General features: G+C 37.9%; 1 protein-coding gene across 2 annotated transcripts in view; it reads right to left on the bottom strand.

Annotated features, from left to right (window-relative positions):
* Positions 1-21926, bottom strand: part of NEBL (nebulette) — a 260639-nt gene that overhangs the window by 177002 nt on the left and 61711 nt on the right. For both annotated transcript variants that reach the window (XM_048295474.1, XM_048295482.1), the window contains exon 3: positions 7435-7519. In XM_048295474.1, coding sequence (XP_048151431.1) covers positions 7435-7519 — 85 coding nt within the window. The remainder of the gene's footprint in view (positions 1-7434; positions 7520-21926) is intronic.

The following is a 21926-nucleotide window of genomic DNA, read 5'->3' as shown; positions in this document are numbered from 1 at the left end:
GCACACTCTGTTTGTCTTTGGGATTAGGAACTTCTTTCTGACCCTCTTGTACTCTACAGTATGGGTACGTCCTCAGTGCCTGATTGCAGTCCTTGGAGGCCTGATTTATTATGACAATTGTTCTGTTTTCAGACTTTATTTTAAATTCTCTAAAACTGAATGCATTTTTCCTTCATGTGGGTTGAAATGCTGCGCAGTAATCCAATGAAAACATAACTAAAAAGAATCACAGCATCCAATTACCTGCAACACAGTTGCAAGCAACAGAGTAACCATTTAAAAAAATCTAGTTCCAAAAGTAAAAACCAGAAAGAAGCTCAAGAGAATCTGAAGAGAACCTAGACATGAAAAAGAACATATATGTTCTCCATTCTGTCCTCATCTAGAACAAAAAGGACTTTTTTTGAAGATTATAGTATTTTGTGAATGTATTTAAATCATAAAAATTCTGATATCTCAATTTTTAAGTTATTATTTTTATTAATTGCTCCTCTAAAAAGTTATAGATATTTCAATACTAGTGTGGATGCAGTTAAGAATTCCACAACTCAACTCACAAATAACAGCTATGAATTCTGTAGCTCTCTCTTGTTCCCTTTCTATTACTTGTGATTGTACAAGTAAAGGTAGTTGGAATCACTTTTGATTTTATTGATCCTAAGATTTTCTGTTAAGTATGTCCTACTTGTCCATTGATTCAATGTCATAAGAAAGCCTATAAAAATGTTTTTTTTCATAAGTACACTATTAATAATAAATCATGATCGCTCTGCCCTTATCCTACCACAAAAATTACCTCTGTCTCATGTAAATAGATTATCCCATCACATTTTACAGTTAAACATTATGTGCATCTGAAATACACATGAAAGAAAATGTACTATGGGTTTATTTCCTCATTAACATATACTAGAAAAATTAATCTAATTATATTGATATATTTTGCAGCTTACTTCTGAGTCTTGGCATTGGAAGACGCAGTTTTTGTCCTGTGACTGTGCACTTTCTAGACTTCCTAACTTTTTAGCCAGCAGGAAATTTGCGCTACTTGCTTCCAAGACTCTGCAGATACTATTGTGCTTCCTTAAATGCAGTTCTGTTCTGCTTTTCCCCTATCAAATTACATAAGGTTTTCACATCACTGTGGTTAATAACAACAGGGCAAGAACTAATGCAAAAAAAAAAAAAAAATTGCTGGCACTTTCACTTTTGTATCGTCAAATCAACAGCAAAAAGCTGAAAAGTTAGAGAGGTTACCATTTTCCACAGATGCTCGTGTGCAAGTCTGTCTAATGTTTCTTCTGAATTTTGGGCAAGTATTCACCTTTGCTTTGTAATGTGCTCCTTTCATCATTATCTTTGCAGTTCTTTTTTCAGAGAAACGAAGAAACAGTACAAAAAGAGTAGTCTGAAGCAGTTGTTTTGCTCAGGCACTGAAACCTGTAATTTTGTCCTTAGATATAAATGCAGATACACATAATAACATAGGTTCAGAAAAAAGAAAAAGAATTTACTGCTTTTATCTACACAGCTTAATTTACTGATTATCAAGGTGTGATGTGACCCAGAAAGAAAACAGGGGAAAGAACAGTCAATATCATAAGAAAAACAGTTATTTTCATAAACAAGTAAAACAAAAATATGAAAAAAACCCACTACTATCTAGACCCCTTTATACAAGCAATATTTCCTACACTGACCAGTACATTACCATTGAAAGTCAGTATAAAATTCTGTATAATTATACAGGCCAATGATATCAGATTTAAAAAAAAAAATTAAAAATTAGGATATGCAGTCAGTAGCAGGAATCAGATTTAAGACTTGTCTTAACTTAAAGCTACGACAAACAGCTTTTCTATTTCAAAAGTAGCCCATAACTGTATCTTATGTCCCAGTAGAAGAGTTGTATTTTCACATATGAAATCAAAGAATTTCAGGGTGCTACAAATGTGTCAATAATACAAAAATGTATTCCACAGGGAAACTCCCTCTCTGCTGCACAGTCTGTTTATCTATTACAGTACTACATCCTGTTTGGTGTCTTGTCAGACATGTTCTGATGTCTCCTGACCACATGGTTATGACATGTTTATCTCCACATGCTGGTTCAGCACCTATGACAGCAAAGAGTAGCAGACAGGAGAGGAGAGGAGTGGAAGCAGTACAGTCACATTCTGAATCTTACAGGCTAAGTAAATGCAAGGGGGAAAAAAAGCCCAAACAAACAATAAAAACAACATAACTGAAACAGTGTAGATATATGGTGTCACAGTAACAGGAGCCAGTCCAGAGCAGATAGGATGTAGACAGTATCCCTCATGTACTTGGCAAGATAAAAATCAGAAGAGGAGACAACCATTTTCCCAGAAAGTTGAAATTTATTCTGCTTCTTGCACTCCTCTGGAGCTTTGTCTTATTCACATCAAGAATGATTTTTATGCCTTTCACTCATGCAGATAAAACAAGCCATTTAAATAGTCTTCAGAGGGAAAGAAGGAACAAACCAGGAGCTGAAAAAAGTCACATTTAGTAGGTGAGCATGATTTACAAAATACTACTGTGAAGGGGTTCACAGGGGAGCAGGGCAGAGCTTTCTGCAGGCAGTCTGGGTTTATTTTAATGCACCAACCAGGACTTGTCAATGTCTCCAGGACTTGTCACTCACAAATATATAATAGCAAGAAGATGCCTGAGAAGCCTGCACTCTCCTTTCTCTCTCACCCCTCTCCTCATACACATAGGGTGGGTTGGGTTCAGATCCTCAGATAACTGGAGAGAGGAATATATAAATAATCAGCTCCTGAAGGCTATCTAGAAAAGTCCCATCTTTAAATTGCATTCCAGGGTTTTCTTACAAAATCACCCATAAAGGTATAACAAGGTCTTTCTGCTTGCCATATCATATTGCTTCCTCTTTTTCTCAGCTGAAAAAGCATTTTTTTATCTCTGTCTCTAGCTCCAAAAACTGTTTTCTCCATGACTTCTCCAATGAGCTCGCTCAGGGTACCCCAGGAAATCCATCCAATGTCTGCTTTAGTAATTCATACAGCATTTCATTCTACTATAGCATTCACTGTGGCAGTTCATTCCAAAGATTTCATAAAAGAGGTGCATATAAATTGAAAAGGCTTTTTTAACAAATCAAGCTAATGAAAATAATCTGCCTGGAAGTTTGCTAAGACATATTTTTGAAATAGAGAAGCAAAGAGAAAAGGCAAGAAGATGAGAGAAATGGTCAAAGAGGACAGGACAGAGACAAATCACTGAATATGAAAAGACTTGAAGATGCAGGGGAACTCTGGAGATCATCTACTGCATCACCCTACTCAAAGCACAGTTGACTACCACAGATTACTTAGGACTGTGCCCAGTCCTCTTCTGAAAATCTCCTAGGATGGTCACTCCACAATGTCTCCAAGCAACTTCTGCCAGTGTTCATCCACCCTCACACCAGAAATGTTTTTCCCTATGCATAAATGAAGTCTTCTGTATTTCAGTTTACACCTGTCATTTCTTGCACTTTCACTCGTTATTGCTACGCAGAGTCAATCTCTTCTTCACCCTGAACAAAGAGGAGCATGGCCATCCTAGATGCAAATATCTGACCATAAAGATTTTTTATTCCCTTCTCTGAGGCTGACTCTCTTCCAAATGCTCAAGAATACCATGATTATCCTGGTGTGAGTTGGCAGATAAAGATATAACAAAAGCAATTCCTGAGAAAGTAAGGACTGTTAAAATATAATATTGTTAGGACAGTATGATTCATCCACGTATGTCTCATAAGACATTATGGTACTTCTTGAAAATCAGCACTTTATGAACTCTATTAATCAAGAAAAACTGCAAGTATGATCCTAAAGAAACACAGATTCACTTTCAGTTATCCAAGTTCCTGTAAGAGAAGCACAAGAAATATTCTCACATATGAAAAGAAGCACTTGGAGTTTCCAAGGACAGCAGCCTCAGGGTGTGTAACCACAGGCCAGGATAAGAAGACAATAGGACAACACCTGTGACTCTGTATCCAGTTCCCCACCAGTTACTGGAAAGTACATGTCCTCAGAAAGTGCTGGAGTAGAACACACCTTAAACATCAGCCCTCTCTTTGATTTGACACTTTGATATTATTCCTGCCAAGAACTGCTGCAGAACATCTCTGTTTCTTTCTGCAAGTTCAACTGGAGTTGCTGCTTTTGATGTGCACAGCATTGCCATAGATGAGGACTAAAGGCCACAGAGCAATTTACACTGTTATAAAGTTAGAGAGATCAGTAGCTAAGGTACATGAAGGAAATTTCCAAGTAAACAAAGCTGAGATAAGCATATCAGTAACTTCTGCAGATGAGTTTATCTAAGAGAGGCAAGTGAATATGGAAAGTATCCATTGCATGCTATGGAGTAAGAGAATGCACTAATTCCCCAAAAAGCCAGGCATTTTTCATCAGAGAGGCATAAAGAAAAATCTTGTTTGAGATAGCGGATCTGTCTCTACTCTTTATTTAGAGGATGAAAGACCTTCAAACTCATTTTTCTCCTGTCAGGAGGCACACTGGACTGTGGAGTTCTCCGGAACGGAGAACAAACACTGCCTCTCTGAAAATGCACTTGTATCTCCTTCCAACCACAGAGCAGGATGAAAGTCCACAGAAGGGAAATGCTAAAGAGGGGAAAAGCTCTGATATTATATAAAATAGAAGAACAGAGTTCTCTGGAAAGCTTTCAAATGTTGTCCTTTGACTTCTTAACAACATAATTTTTCAAGTGTTCCAAAGAGCTATCCATTTTCTACTGACTCCACCAGAAAACAGTATTTTGTTTTGTTTTGTTCTTTTCATGTTATGTCAACATGACATCCTGGCACCTGATGCTGACCTTAATGGATTTTTGACAAAGGACCCAGCACTGCAACTTAAAACACTGTCAATTGCTGCTTAAATCAAAATAAAAACAACATATTTACAAAAACGTGTATTTTAGCTTACTCAACATTTAATGGTGTTTCCTTTACCAATTCTTCATGTTTCGCTGAGCAAAATAGAGAGTAGTTCTAAAGCTACAGATTTTGAAAAAACACTTGGAGTCCTGCAGTTAAACACACGGTTGTGCCTCTTCAGAACTAAAAGCATTAAAGATGTTTACTTAGAAACTAGGAGGCAGCTATTACTTCAGAAAAGCATTTCTTCTTGTTCAGTAGTTAACATAATTTTTTACATTACCTAACACAGAATTTGTTCAATCCCAAATTGCCAAATGCATTGGCAGGAGGCTCAAGCAGCTCATGAATACTGGAAGGTAGTCCACGTGATCAATGTGATTCTATCCAGCCAAGTTTGGTTTCATACAAAAGGCTTTTCTTGAACCATGCACACTCTTTTCTACTGCACAGCACTGACATAGAATGAGACCTGAACAATGCAAAATTATATCCCATGTATTTTTTCATTTGGGAATCTTTCAACTTTCTCTGAAAAGATAGGACAAGGGACTAGACGGCCAATAGGACTGATTGAGGATGGCAATTTCTCTGTTCTTATACTCTTCAAAGTATTACAGAAACTATTCAGAATTTAAAGTCCTATTTTATGACAAAATAGATTTAAATTGGATAAGGAAAAGTACCAGGAATCTTTATTTCAGCATTGAAATGATTTACAGGTTAGACTACTTAACACAGTCGAGATGTAAATCAACAACAAGGAAGCAAATAACGATCAAAAACATTATGGCTTTTCTTTCAAGTAGGGAATTTTGTGCCCTTATTATTTAGAATTATATTTGCATCTGCAAATCTTTTGTTGACTAACAATATTGAAAAAAGGCACATTGTACAAATTAAGGGTTTCTCTCCATTTCCAAGTTTTGAGTAGATCCTTATCTAACATTTTATGACAGTGCATTGTGAACAGTTGCATGAATTTTATTTATAGGCAGACTCCAAGTTTCTTGCTGATACTGCTTATCCAGTCCTAGAATACTAAGTTCACAGCTTACAAATAGAGAATAATACCAAAAAAAGTTTCCTCATGCTTCCACAGTGTCACAGATGCATGTTTCAGACAGGTTAGGGAAAGCCACTTCTCCTATATCTTCTGCAAAGAGTAGTAAAATTTCATTATTCTACTGAATCCCAACATTTTCTGTCAAACCCCTAAAAAACAGTGGGCTGAGAATTTATATTCTTTTAAAAGGCCTGTAAAAAGTACTGTTAAGTTCCTGTTAACTTTGTGACACAATGGCAACTAGCACACAGAACCACTGAACTACAAGAAAATGAAGCAGACTCCACTGAAGTCAAGAGGAAACATAGAGACCACAAACTGTCCTCTTTCTAGATGGCAGAATTTCAGAATGAAATAATTTGTCTACGTTTTATAATCAGTAACTCTAATGGCAAAAGGTAAAGAATTTTTAAGACAACACACCAATATATGCTACCATTTCTATTTAGCACTCCTTCAATTTTACCCATTAACTTATACAGAGGTTCTCAAAAAAGAAAGGTCTTGTTGTCTACCATCTGATTTTTGCTACAGGTTTTTATGACATAGACAATGATAGCTATGAATTTATAATGAGAGATCTCAACTAAAACACAATAGATTTTTAAAAAATGGAATTTTCATAAAATAAAATGCAATCAAATATTATCAATCATCTTACAGAGTCAGGACAACTTCCAGCATTACATAAATTAAAACAGTATAAAGTGATGCTGGAGAGTGGGGGAGAGGAGGGATTTTCAGATAATCATGAACTAATATCAATCAGAACTTTACATTATGGTAGATAGCCAGCATCGTATTTGGGTCACCTAAGTCTTCTCTGACATTTTCTTCTCTTGTTTTCCCCTTTTCATTTTACATTTTAATTTAAATATATTTCTTATTAACCTACATAAGTTTTGATTGATAATGTGTTTATCACAACCGGCTTACAGACTGCCTCATTTATTAGTTGACAGAGGCCATAAGAGACCCATAGACTGCTTATTCAGTCACTTCATTGTTGATAAATATTAAAGGCTTCTAAATATCTGCTAATTACAAATTTGTTGTTTGTTAATCACACCCTGTTTTATGATGAAGTTTAATGCAAGCTAACAACAGTAGTTTGTCAAAGGAAAATAAACCCTTTGAGTTAAGCTATATGACTTCAAACATTAAAAACTATTTAGATGCTTCATGTACTGTTGAAAATGAAGGATTCCAGTGATGTCAATGGACTTACAATAGTATGGTTGCTAATATAAGTGAGAACAGAAATAAAACCTTGAGTTTTGCAGTGTTATACCAACTTACAAATATTTTTTACAATTGCACAGCAGTACTACTATGTATGTACAAAGAAGTACTACGACTACTTGGAAAAACTATAAAGAAGTGGACTGACAGTGTAATATTAACAAGACAAAATAATTATTTTATTTACCTGACTTTGCAATTCACTTTGTTGCTTCAGGCGAAGATTTTCTGGTGTATCAGCCACTGTAGTGAAGGACTGCTTTGGGTAATGTCTAGAAGAAGAAACACAAAGCCAAACAGTAAATATTTGCACATGCTAGAAAGTCAAATGCATCCCAGCACTCTTTCCTACAGCGTACAGAATTCTTTCATAGTATGCTATGAATTACATGTATTTACTCTGAAAATATTGTGTCAGACATGCCTTACAGAAACAACATGAAGGACTTCCTGTAATGTGTCTAAATCCCACCCATTCGTCCTGCCCACTGACTTCAAAGACTCATCAGCCAAAATTTGCGTTCACCAGAGTGATCAAAACTATGTTTAACTGCATTGTCTTGCTATAGTCATGTGCTGGACAAAGACTAAACTAAAGGCCCTTAAAATGTAATTGTTTTACAGAAATGGACACTACATAAGAGGGTACAGCTGGAGTACCACAGGTCTTTAATCCTTTAGTGTAAGAACCAGAAGGATCAAGGCAGGTACTTTCCGGGTAGAGGAAAGTCAAATGCTTTAACAATAAATACATCAATACAGGACTGTAATATCCAGTACCAAATGCTGGAGTGTCTCAGAACTGCCATCTATCAGGCATCTCTCTTTCCATTTGAAATTTTACACCTTTACAATACCTTCCTACTATTTGCTTTGGCATTTTACGGTAACATGCTCTAGGGAAGCCTGCTTGAGCAGGGAAGTTGGATTAGATGGCCTTTGGTGATCTCTTTCAATCTTAATCATTTCATGATTCTGTGAACTGTAGCAGTCAAACCCTCCTCATTTACAGAACCACTAATTTTTAATTTTCATGTATTTATCCTGCAATTTTGCAGTCAAACAAGAAGTTCTGTTATAGGAAAGACCACAAAAAATAAGCTAATAACAAAATGAAACAGCACATCCCAAACTAGATATATTATTATGAGCCACTAACACTACAAGTAAACTGATTCTTACTAATTACTTTCCATCATCTTCAGTCTGAAACAAAAATGGTCACCTTACTACCATGTGAGGCACTCACGTCAGTTACCATTCGCAGCTTCCCCATGTCTGCCAGCTCCCCCATTTGTGCCTCCAACATTTCAGAATACAAGACAACATGCTTGATTACAGACAAAATAACATTTGCAGCATTAGGTCCACAGAGAGAGTAAGCAGCAAGTGTCTGAAGATGGAAGATATGCAGTATTAAACATTTCCATGGTCAAACTCCAGGCTATCTCTAGTGTGTTCTTTCAGCAACTAGTTGTATGTTGTTGCTACGGCTTCATCATAAAATTTCCATGTTGTGCAAAGATTATACATATTTTCTATCAAAATTGTATTTCGTTAGAAAGTCTTCTGTGTAAAAGTTCTATTTCCATGAAGTACATGGTTTCAGTAAAAAAATAATTTATTTTTCTCTGAAAAAATAAAACAAGCATGAAAAATTAAGAAGGATTTCAGGTTTTAGCCAAAAGCTGAATGTTTCCTCCTCAGAAATGCAAAATCAAGAATTGATGAGAAATGCTGCCTGAACTTCAAAAGTCCACTGCTCCAGGCCTGATCCCCCCATCAGAAGACATCTTGCCTTGCCAGACTTCTACACCATAGCACAATGGAGTAGACTCCTGCACGAAGAGGCTGTGGAACCACCTCTTGTTTATAGTGTCGTTGCACAAGGAGAACAGAGGAGAAATACAGGACAACCTAGGGATTTCAGGCTCCCAAGGGCTAATAACTGCATAGAAAGAGCAAAAAAATTAAATACCTTGATGAAAGCAAGATTTCCTCACAGAAATGTAAGAACCACCCCCGGCTGGGTACTAGCAGATGGGCAAACGATGCTACTCTAAGTTTATGGTGAGACACACTCCCACCCATTATGTCAGCCACTTGTCTCAGAAAGCTCATGTCACCGAAAACTAGAAAACAAAATTTCTAGGCATGACACACTTCAGACCATTCTTTTGGAGTTACAGACAAGCCCTCCCAAAGTCCCACCCAAGATGGAGCTTCAGCCAGAGGGAGCACCAAGTTCTGGATATGCTGTTGCCTCTTCACTTGTTTTCAAATCAGGGGCTCCGCCACCAGCACCCCCCTCAGAGCCAGACAATGCCAGCCAGCAGAATGGCTCAGCCACAGCTCCAGCAACACACAGGGAGGCAGAACTAGGCTTTGCCTAGACAGCACCAGGTCTTGCATGAAGCAGATGGTGTCAGCATCGTATAATATCTTGGGACAAGGAAGATACTTCCAGAAGGGCTTCTCTTTTTTTCTTTTTTTTTCTCTCTCACATTTCATTGTTCTGTATAGAGGCAAAAACAAATGCCAGACTGGCCACAAGGAGGGTCATAAGCCCTTTTTGGAAAGCAGCAATGAGCAGATGGGAAAGGCAACAAGCCACCTCACAGCCAGGGCTTGCTGATGCCCAAGGAAGATTGCAGCAATGGTGCACAATTCACACCTTAAAGCATAGCAGCCTTCCACATAGCAGCCATGAGATATCCATGGATAGCTCCTGTAGATGACAAAATCCCTGTCCCTAAAAAAATATCACCTGCCATACACGCAGTTAAAATATTACATTATGCACATGTTGAATGCTGAAAGCATAAACTTTCACTGCACTGCTTTACACCATGGTTACATACCATGACCCTGCTAGTATAATCACAGTAATCACATGTATTCATCCTTTTTAACATGGAGAACACGGAGTGTGAGCCAGTTCAGCCAGGGTTTTTTGCCTGGTTCCCTAGGGAATTGTGCAGACAACACTGAGGCAAGTGTCTCAGCCACAGTCCCGAAGGACCCTGTTAGCAACAGCAGCAGAGAACTGCAAACCCAGGTTCTCAAATTAAACCTCTCTATTCTGAAGCATAAAAACATACACCTTGTCCCTATCATTCACCAGCTCTTACTTCTGATCATTTGCAAAATAAATGCTTTCTTCCACAATGAGAATTCAGAAGCTCAAAGGTATTTCAACATTCCAAGCAAACCACTTGAGAACCAATGTATCTAAGATAAATAATTTTAGAAGCACTAGCTCCATACTTCAAGTAAAATAGGTATCCCTAGTCTTGAAGAAGCAGTGCTTTAATATGCTTGAAAATACTATGTAAACTGATTTTACCAATGAAAAGTATTTACACCTGACCATGAAAGAAAACAATACACATGACAAGTGAACAAAACTGCTGAAATTTAAATTGGTTTTTAAACTGATCACCTAAACCATTTATCAAAATGTATTACAGTGATTAAAATAAGAATCATTTAGCAAAATTAAATTAGCAGTGCATTCTACTATGGGTTGTCATTTTAACTGCAGCTGATTTATGAAACCACTCACATGGTATTCCAAACCAGAAAGACATGGGTTTAGATACATCCCTTCTAATTTATGGAAATTCTTGCCTCAAATGCATTAAAAAGACTAGTGTTAAATTTAAATCCTATCTTCAGCTTTCCACGTTTGTTTTAAGCTTACTGATAGCATGTCTTCAGGATAATTACCAGTATTTAAGACATTAAATTATGTGAAAACTAAGATACACGATACCATTCAATATTTTTGTCTGAAATAGAAGGCTGAAACACAAGTGTTAAAATTCACTAATCTGCTTTTTTAACTATCACATTAGAGCTATACCACATTTCATCAAAATGTTCTGAATAAGGATAAGTCACTGGATGGCAACAGCTTTTAGTTCAAAAGGCTGACAGTGGTCCCCGGTAATCCATTGCTGAGTTTCCCTTTTGTCCAAGATGATGTCTGAGAAAGAGCCAGGAATTGGTTAAAGAGATTGATCTCATGTCAGCTATTTAACAGCAATGTCCAAAGGATTTTTTTGTTTGTTTTAAGTCTTTGTTAGTTGTCTAAGTCTACTCAGCAATATGTCTTACCACACTAATGCTATTAGGATTAATCCTGTATAAAGATCTATACAAGAAGTTCCAGAACAAATCAGGATACACAGTATGGTGTCTCTGCTGCGGGTTACTGTATTGCCTGCCTCAGCTGCACAGCTTGATTAATAAATCAAACCACAACTCAATCTCTTGCTGCTTATGAGGAAACTCCTTCACTTTTCGGTGTTTGGAAACAGGATCAGTAAAGCCTCTGAGAACTCAGGAAAGTACCTGAAAGTTACCTAGCTTTTCCAATGACTAAACATAAAAATTTTTCCAAATACTATTTTAGCTATAAAGTTTTCATCAGCTTTTTCATGCTCTTAAACTAACAAAAGGAAAGAAAAATGTTCTGAGAGAGAATGGGATGAAGATTCAGCTTTGTCTCTTTTGTAAGAGGTCAGATTCAAAGATGGAGATAAATTCAAGCATCTACTGAAATTACCTTCTTCATATCTCACTCTGACTTAATCAACATTTACAAATTATTAAGAGATTTGTGTGTTTTTTCTAACTGTAAATTAACTCTTACTGTTCAGTTACAGAATTATAACCCTTGTCAGAGTGACTAGATTTCTATTGAGTTACGTCTCCCCTAAAATGCCTATTCCTATTTGCCCGCAACATTAAATTTCTGATATCTTTTAATCAGAGAACAGGTACAAAATACACAAATCAAAATTATTGTCCCAAGCAGAGAGTCAGCTCCATCACATCTTTTCATAATACCAATTGCCATCACTGGCTGTCACATTAGGATATCCGTCCTCTCCTAAGTTTTGTCCGAAATAACTCTTCTTCTAATTTAAGCAAACTCTAAAAAATAAAGAGGTTTAAAAGAACAAGGAAAAAAAAAAAATCACTTATTTTCAGTTGCAGTAATGCAGAGTTGAACAAAATAAACCTGTAAGACAACATAAGAAAATTAATCCAATCTTACAAGAATTATAGAAAACTATGAAAACTAGTTAGCCTTTTAAAACTAGCACTTCAGTCCAGTGTATGCAAAAATTGTAAATTGAAACTAAACAGTGAATAATGATGTAGCAGTCTGGATGCAACCCAAGCTCACAAATGATGGACAGGTAGGGAAGCTCCATATTAGACCTGCAAGGGCCCAATCTGGTAAATGTGATCTGAGCCCACATCAACAAACAGCACAAAAACAGAGAGAAGAAATACAGATTTCCAATTAAGTCTCATATAGCAGACACAAGACGAAATAATTTTTCCAGGATAAAGGTGACAAGGTATTAAGCTGTGCTCAGCTAGGGAGTGTTTAAACTGGCAGTTTGAAGAGGCACAGGACTGCTTTCATCTCCTTACCTTGAAACCGTGTCATTCACAGAAAGACATGTAAGATCCACAACAGTAGAGAAAGAACCAGCAGGAGGGAAATCTTGCCCACAGCTGACTACTTGATTTGAAATTCGTGCTCAGTTGCACTTGCTGCTCTGAAGCTCCAGGAGGGATTTCTCTGGGTTTTCTCTTTCGTTTTGAGCTTTCTGTGCAAGATCACTTATTTGCATGCAATTATAAAGGCTTTTGTGTTAGGAATAATGTAACTAGTGGATAATACAGCCTTGGTATGCCAGCACTTGGGCAATGAAGTGAACAAGAAATATATCACAATTCTCCAGAAATTACTCGGAACATGGTGTTCTCTTTGTCTACCTGAATCTACCCCTCTGTATGAAGAGCTCTGGCTGCAATTAGCTTGCTTGGGAAAACATTTTTCAATATTTGCCTTCTGTTTTGCAAGGAACTTACTTTTTCAAATATTCAATTTCTGTATCTGTACTTCTTACTTGAAGTAACAAAGAAAGTTCCTCCGATATGCTAGCTAAATGCAAGTTCCTTTTTATGAGAAAAATCCCCTAGAAAGATGGGCTTGTATTGCTTTGCAGGAGATTTAGCAAGCAATAAAATCAATTTTAAAAAGTAAGGATATTCCACTTGCATCTTGGGGTAAGCCACAACACCCTTGCTCCTGGAGTGAGTGAAAGGCCACATATCACATAAAACCAGGCACATGTTGCACATCATGCATTCCGCTATTGGACTGGCACTTGATACACAGCTACAGAAACCCATATCTGGGGCTCCCTTCAAAATCTAAGGTTAGGGACCCCATTAAATATTCTGACTGTATCTGGCCCCAAGACACAGGTTAGTGCCTTACTGTTCTCTGTTAGAGGCTGAAAAAAATGAACAATTAACTGGAAACAACAGCTCTTAGGTGATATTAGCTTTTTCCCCATTTCTTATAATTTTCCTTTATCTCTCTTTTGCAACTTGATATTATACATAGAAAGATACATTGTTAAGGAGACAGGCAAGTCTTGCTTCTTGAGAAATTCAGGTCAAAACATTTTCATTTTAAAGATTTGAAAAAATACAGCAGGAGGAGGACACAGTTCATATCTTATCGTATAATACTAAGAATTGTTATAATACAGATCTCAGCCAAGTAGCATCCAGATTCAGCAAAAAGATCAAAAAGATCGAAAACTGTAAAATCCAAGCACCATGGATGTCAAAAGCAGAACTGCTAGAATTTTTAGTGGAGCCAGGCATTCACCCTTTCAATAATTTACCTATTCCTCAGCTATGGGATTCCAGTGCTTGGGGAAAGAAAATTAATCAGTAGCACACCAAGAACTACAGGGTAGCCTGGAGCTGTGTAGAAATCTATTGGCAGCACACTAGTAGGTATTGACAATAGATCAAAAAGTGAGAACCACTGCTGGAGAAGGATAGACAAAAGATGCACAGAAAGTTCAGGGAAACTTGAGAGGAGGCAACTGTGGCAAAACAAAATAAACAAAAATCTGACTGCAACAGCAAAATCTGCTGAAGACGTACATATATCTTAACATTTGCCACTGCTAGACTGCTCCCAGGACATGACCCAGTGCTCACCCAGAGCTCACCCAGGCTTATACATCACCTAGACAGAGAAAAGGCCACAGAAGTTTAAGAAAACTCTGTAATCACCAGTGGCACAACAAAAGGCTGATGATTCCAACATTTCCAAATTATTTTCTTCCAGATACTGTGATTATTACTTCTTTCAAAATATCCAGGAGACAAAAGGACATTGAGTATGATAAGGAAAAACGCAGACTGAAGCTGAGTTTCTCACTAACTCATTTGTCAATTTACAGCAGCTGATCTAGCAGAGTAAAGAAACACACAGTATGACCCGGAGTTCCTATGGGCTGTTTTTTCACCAACAACATCTTGCTGTCCCCTTTAAGGATGTCAGAAAGAGGATGTCAGAAAGATTCATGCATACAGCAATGGCAAATTTTCTTACAAAATTCGTAAATTTTCTTATTGTTTATTCTACACTCAATATATCAGTATCTCAAGCAGCACGACACTGAATTACAAAAGTGTAATTGCTCCCGTTTGGTAGCACTCACTATGGGGATTTAAACACGACATCTAAATGGACATCTAAATAGACAGCTTTCAGATACAATACCAGCCACAACCAAAAGAGAAATAAAACTTGAATCTATCCTAATAATGCTTTCTTCTCTGCCAGCTTTTCAAGTGCAAGAAATACAACACAAGGTAGAAGTCTCATTGTAAAATTTTTAATCCCAAAAATCTATGACAATGACATCAGAAATCAAGAACAAGTGATTATCTATTGCTCAACTGCTTGCATTAAGCCTTCCTCTTCCAAGGAACTATTGACTGAAAGAATACTTGCTACAAAAATCTGAAATTCTTATTCATGCATTCATTCATTCAAAACCTATGAGGCCATATAGCACTAGATCACAGCAGTAATGAAACTGGAGTCCAGCTGTTGCGCTCTCCTAAAATTGAAGGTATAAGCCAAAACCTGGGAAACTAAATATGTACTAGTTCCTAGCTTCCATTTTTTCTATTTCTTAACTCTTCTGTGTAAGTTTACTAGCTTTTAATCTTTATGCTTTTCCTCATTTCTTTAGCAAAGCTATAAAGCCAACCTTCATTGGACAATTCATTGGTGCTTCTGAATTCCAAAGCTGTCATACAAGACATGGCAAATAGGACCACAGGGACAGTAAAAAGCCATCTGTAAGAGCAAAGAGAAATAAGTGCTAGAAAGACATCCTAAATTTTCTTGACCTTGCAAAAACTATTTAGATGGCTATCAAGGGAGTGGCAGATCTAATACCCCTAAAAGCCAAAAGGCATCTGCCAAGTCATCAGTCTATCAAAGCTGGAGTCATAACTGACTGAACTCCTTCAGAGCTATGGGTGTCATCCTGGAGAGCTCAGCCAACTCCATCCTAGTCCCTTCAGAGGGACCATTTCTGCAACTAACTATGGAAGCAGACCTCAGATACTGCAATTAAAGTAATTTGGACTCTATTAAGAATTGGGAGAGGAGACCAGAAGGAAGGTGGAAACAATTCATCTTCAATGCCTTCATATTGCTACCTGTTTAACTGTAAAGTGTGTTAAGCATTTGTCCCCTAAAATGGTGCCATCATCAGCAACTCCAAGCTGGAGTAAAAAAAAAAGTACATTAAACAGAATTATGTTTACGTATGTGCTAAAGGTAAAAAAAGGAAAAGCTGCTTTTTTGTCAGGTGAAAATTTTACTATTTGCTTATTCACATACTGTAAATTCTAAGCAGCTATGTTAACTGTGCAGCTTTATAAAATGTCTCTCTCTCCTTTAATGTATCCATTTCTACAGAATTCGTATTAATAGAAAAAAGTTTATTTATTTAGTTTATAAAAGATAGTTTATACTAGTATAGTGTAAAACAATTTCATATTACAGCACATTTGCCTATAAAAAATTACTAAATTATACCTCTAGCTTTTGCTCAGAAATTAAGAATACTCTCAGTAGAGACTGCTTTGGCTTACTCTGCTGAAAGGGTACAAGGGTGCAAAAGCAAACACTGTAATTTTTAATGTAAATCCTCAGCAAAAGGCAATGTATTACCAATTTAATTTAATACAGTTCTACATAAGACATCACAGGCCCCTCACGATGTGGTGTAGGATGTCGTATGTCACAGAAGATCTGGTCTGTAAGCTCCAAATTCTAAAGCCTGTGTAATTCAATCAAATCACAGATTCCTTTTTATGCATTTATCATGACAAAGCAACAACCACGTCACATTTTCACTAATACCCTGCCAACACCTACAGAATTTCTGTATACATTATGCTCTCAGCTCCTCATGGACTGTTAATTATTTTTACTAGAACCAGGTGCAGTTGCCATTGCTAATTAAATGCTCCATCATTATTGTTACAAAGACTGTCCTCTCTCTTCTTTGGTTTCTCTCTTTTCTCCCTGCTTGAAACAATACTACCATGTTATCTTCCTGTTATAGTACAGGGGTTTCTGTCACAGCTCTTACTATTTTCAATTAAAGACTCAGGCAAATGAATAAGCTTTATGTCATTCATAGAGCATGAGCTTTCTCATCACTTTCTTGGACACAGACCCTAAATTCCACCCAAATACTGTTCCAGAGACTGAAGCAACTGCACTGGATGTCATCCAAATGGTTTCCACAAGTCTCCACAGAGAAAGTTATTAAAACCATAGAATCATAAAATCATGGAAAGGCTTGGGCTGGAAGGGACCATAAAGATCATCTAGTCCAACCCCACTGGCATGGTCAGGAATGCCACTCATTAGATCAGGTTGCCCAAGGCCACAACCTGGCCTTGAACACTTCCACGGACAGGGCATCCACAACTTCTCTGCAAACAAGCAGAACTTGGTAACATCTCCTGAGCTTTTCATTTTTTTAGACTGAAGATCTGCCCCTCAAAAACTTCAGGTCAAAAGGCAAAAAAATGTTTTCCATCTCCCCACTTGGATAGAAGAGAACAGCTGATGAATGGCTGCTGACATCCTAACAAATTAATGCTTTAGGATGTAAAACAGGCACAAACAAAATCACATATAAGAGGAATGCAAGCAATTCCTAAGCCAATTTACAGAAATAGCCTGCCCAAAGCATAAACCAAGTACTTTAACTACAGAAAAATGCAGAGAAAAAGCTATTTCCATGAGGTATGTAAAAATTCAGTATGTCAGAGCAGATACGCTATCATACTGCCAGATCAAATGCAAAAAGGTGAATTGTGGGATAGATGGAGAAGAAAGGAAGCCACTGAACTAATACTGAAAAGACATGTGATATGTGTAAGATGAAAGAGAAAGCTCATGCTTCAGATCACACAGCTTAGTCATTAAATAGCATTTACACCACAGGAACACAGAAGGCCTGGGAAGGTATTCGTAACCATGAAAAAAAAAAAGACAGTGAAATATCTCCTAACTCTCCTTCTTATTCCTAAATGCTGCGGCCACAGATCTGTCAGGTGTCACTGTCTGAGCCCCTTCTAGACCTATTATGATATTTCTGCAAACCCATCAGCTACATCCTCCATGGCCAGAGCCCTCAGAGGGCAACTGAATCCATTCAGAATAAAACTGAATATGTGCCTTTGAGTAACAGATAAACAGAGATGACAGAAAATGCAAAGCAAACTATTTTTAGCTGCTATATTGAAGCTCACAATTGCAGAAAATACCTTCACAACTGAAGCTTGCATGTGAACACCTAAAACTGGTCTTATGTTTGAGAAACTATTATTTATCCTGTCAGTGCATGATCAGTGCCACATCTTTGCTAGAATAACAGACACTAAAACCATTAAACTATCATCTTAACAAGTCAATAAATCAAGGTTTCAAGACCACAGAGATTCCTTTAAACTGGTGGAATATATTTCAGCTGGTAAATTACATTTTGACAAAAAAAACCTTTTTGTCAAAAAAATGCTATTTCACTACAGTCCTAGTGACTTTGTCACCAAGTTTTGTTACAACTACACACAGATTATTACTAATAAAGCCTTTCACACATGCAAACATAATTATAATTATATAGTGAATTATCATAATTCAATTTATAAAAATGAATTAAGAATACATCAATTAGTTACTTCATTATTTACAAGCAACTTTAATTCAATTTCCACAGAATCACTAAGCTTTCCATTGAGAGTTAGATTATTTTTGTTTCCTACAGATTTACTAATAATCTATGCACACAATGATCCTGCCAACCCTGTCTCTTCATAGAAATGAAAGGTATACTTCCACCAGTTTCTTGCAACTCAGTGAGGAAGAAGCCTGGAGCCTCTGAAGCAGTTCAGTGACTAACAATCCCTGACTGCCAGCCAAGTCACATGAAATCACTGGTAAAGCACATCGTTTCCTCTACAAGCCTGTTGAAATTTACACTAAAAAGATATTTTAGATTCCAAAAACTGTATTTTCTGAATATTTCAGAAAAAAAACCCAGTATTTTAAAGCTGAGCAAGCCATAAGTCTTTTGTCAAAACGGAACTGTGCTGCAAATGTCTCTTGGATATGTAATTATATTTCCTTGCCTGTACTAAGATTACTCCTGGGGGCTTCATATGGATATTTACACTCTGGTGGAAGTATACTACCAGACAGGAGCATAGAGTTCCTTCCATAAATAGCTTTCAACACAAGAACAAATGCACAAAATAAAAACACTTTCAATATTCAAATGAGAGCATTTCCAAATGCTTAAAGCAACTCTTAAGCATCTGCTTAAAACGGCAAAAACTCAGAACAGATTTAAATCTTCAAACACATTGATCAAGTCTGTAAAAGAGCTCAGTTGTGCCAGGCCCCTTCATCTGTCTGTCCTCCTGCACCAGCACACGTGAGCCTCTGACTGACAGAGCTCTCTCTGCCTTTTCATCAAAACCCAGATATCCAAGGTGTCGAGCATTGTCACTTCTACTCTACTCAAGAATAGGAAGACATCACTTGAGAAAGCTAAGGCATCTGTGGAGCACTGCAGTGGTCAACAAAAGCAAAGAAAGATCTCTGCATACCATAGTCCAAGTTTGCTAAGCATGTTTTTCAAGTGGAAACTAAAATATTGGAATGACAGTTGCCCACACTGAAGACTCAGTGAACATCCCCAGTTCCACTGAAATCCAAAAGGTGAAAGGCTATGGTGGAGCCTACGATAAGTACCTGATGAAACAAACTATCTTCACAAGACAGACATTCCATGGAGTAAAAGGATATCGGCGGGGGAGGGGGGGGGGGGGGGGGGAAGTGGGAAGAAAAGAAAGTTTGAGGGCATACTGAATTAACCTGGTTTTGTCAAAGTTAAAAATACACAAGTTGTGCATTGCCCAAGAAAGACTAAATGTTCTATTTTGATGAGAAGTTGGATATATTACAAAGAATAGGTATAGGGATTACTGTCAGCAGAGCTGTTTAATTTCTGCTTTAATAAGAAATAAAATGGAACAACAGAGCTTAGCTATTTTTGTTGTTCAACGTTTAAAATATATACCTTCTCCATGCAAACACTTTTATGTCTTTTAAACTCTTTTTTTCCCCCCCCAGTCTTTTAATATGCCTGTTAATGTCTTCTTGTGTCTTTTAAGGTTCTTGAATTTTTAATAAATTGAAAAAGTTTTTTTTTCCCTCTCCCCCCACTCAGGCTCAGTTTGAAGGCATAGAAAGGCACAAAATTAACTTCAGGGCATAGGGCAGCGATAGGGGATACACATCATAAAGTCACCCCAAGACATTCTGATACTTGGACCTCAGTCTCTGGGAGTTTCTGCCTCAGACACAGTGTCTAGTCTCATGGCTCCCTATCAGTTATAAAAGATTGATGAGGTCCTGCCCTGAAAATCCAGTTGATCCACAAGCCTAAAAGCACAGGAGCTAGAGCTGTCGCAAAAGACATTTCTTCGGGTTGCTAGCAATGGTTCCAGGCACTTAGACTTTAACACTACATCTGTGCTAGCAAATTAAAAACATCTAGCAACACTCTCTGGTAGTGAGGCTGACTGCCGTAGAGCAGCCCACATACTACTGCTGAACTCTCCTACTGTCCAAAACAGGGTTACCACATCCAGACTGCCTGAGTAGAGCAGAAATTGGCTTGTCTGTGAACAGAGCCATACCTAGGAACCAGCTGGGAGAGAGGTCAAGCACAGGCTAAAGTTATTGTGCCTGTCAGCATTTTAGCAATTTAACCATGAGTTTCATACCTATCTCTAATTTGTTAATACAGATGAGACAAAGGAGTCTGAGCTGGAGTTCCTATACCACTGGACTCCCATCCCTTCTGCTCTCCAGGAAGAAACTTCAGCAACTTCTGCTCCAACATTTTAACAACATGAGTTTTTCCATGTGGCTTTCCTAGACCTTCTTGCCTCCTTATTTCTAAATCACAGAACCACAGAAGAGCTGAGGCCAGAAGTGACCTCTGAAAATTGCCAAAGCACAGACAACTAGAGCAGATTTGCTTGCGACCATGCCCAGTCCTCTTCTGAGTATCTCCAAGGACAGACCCACCCTGGGCAACCTGTGTCAAGTGTTCAATCACTCTCACACTGGAAAGTCAACCTCAAGTTCATCTATGTGGCCCTTTGCTTCACCCCAGTATGTCTCAGTACTCCACCCCAGATCCCCACCAGGGCTGAGCAGAGGTAAAAGATCACCTCCCTTGACTTGCCCTATTTGACCCTATTTTTCTATTAGTGGATTAAATGAGAAAGCAAAAGACACACATGTTTAATATTTAAACACTCAAATTCTGTTATGGTCATTAGTTTCTTGTCACTACTATTATTTACCTTAATGGTAAATTGCCTGCTACTGAGAACTCTCATACACAAATCAGGCAGCTTTTTTTCTCCCCAAAGCCAGCAGTTGCTAAGTAAGGTAAATGAGGAAAGGACAGCTGCAAATGTTCATAATCAAAGTAAAACCAGTAGTGGGATGAAGGCAGTGTCTTTCCAATGGCCAGCACTGCAACTGGCCAGGGAAACAAAACTCACAGTCTCAGTGCATTTCACTCCTTGTCCCTTTCTTTTGTTATTGACCTCATCTCAAATCTCTACCCTTAAAATTCTTCCTGTTGCTTCTTGGCTGAAAATGTTGGTAAGGAAGCAACAAATGAGCAAGGACTCTGACATGCCAGAAAAGGGTTCTGTTTCCACCAATAATTCTTGCACAAAGGGCCTTCAGTGTACAGTTCTCTCTATGTGGTGCTGCATACAATAGCCTTGCATATGTCCCATCAGAGGTGACTCCACCACCAGCCGGAAAACAGTTGGAGCCTGTAAGAGGCACACCATGGTGACATACTGATTGCTACTAGAGAAGACTCCACCATCTGCCTCCTGCTACTCACATGACAATGCAAGCTGCAGTTTAAAACATCCTTGTTATGTTAGATAGCTTTAAGCCTCTCTCTGCTCTTGCCCCGCGTGGGCAACGGAGCTTCCCTTTACACAGGAGGATGCCTGGGCTGCATGAACAGGAACACAGCTAGCAGATTGAGGGAAGCAGTTACTCCCCTCTGTCTAGCATTCATTAGACTACATCTACAATCCTGCATCCAGCACTGGGCTTGCAATACCAGAAAGATCAATAAACCAGAGCAAGATCAATGAGGGCTACCAAGATGGTCAGCTGGATGAAGTCTTGCCCTGTGAGAA

Source organism: Corvus hawaiiensis, chromosome 1 (assembly GCF_020740725.1).
Source record: "Corvus hawaiiensis isolate bCorHaw1 chromosome 1, bCorHaw1.pri.cur, whole genome shotgun sequence".
In the NCBI taxonomy this organism is placed as follows: Eukaryota; Metazoa; Chordata; class Aves; order Passeriformes; family Corvidae; genus Corvus; species Corvus hawaiiensis.
Note: the sequence above shows the minus strand (reverse complement) of the source record. Positions and strands in the feature narration are given on the sequence as shown.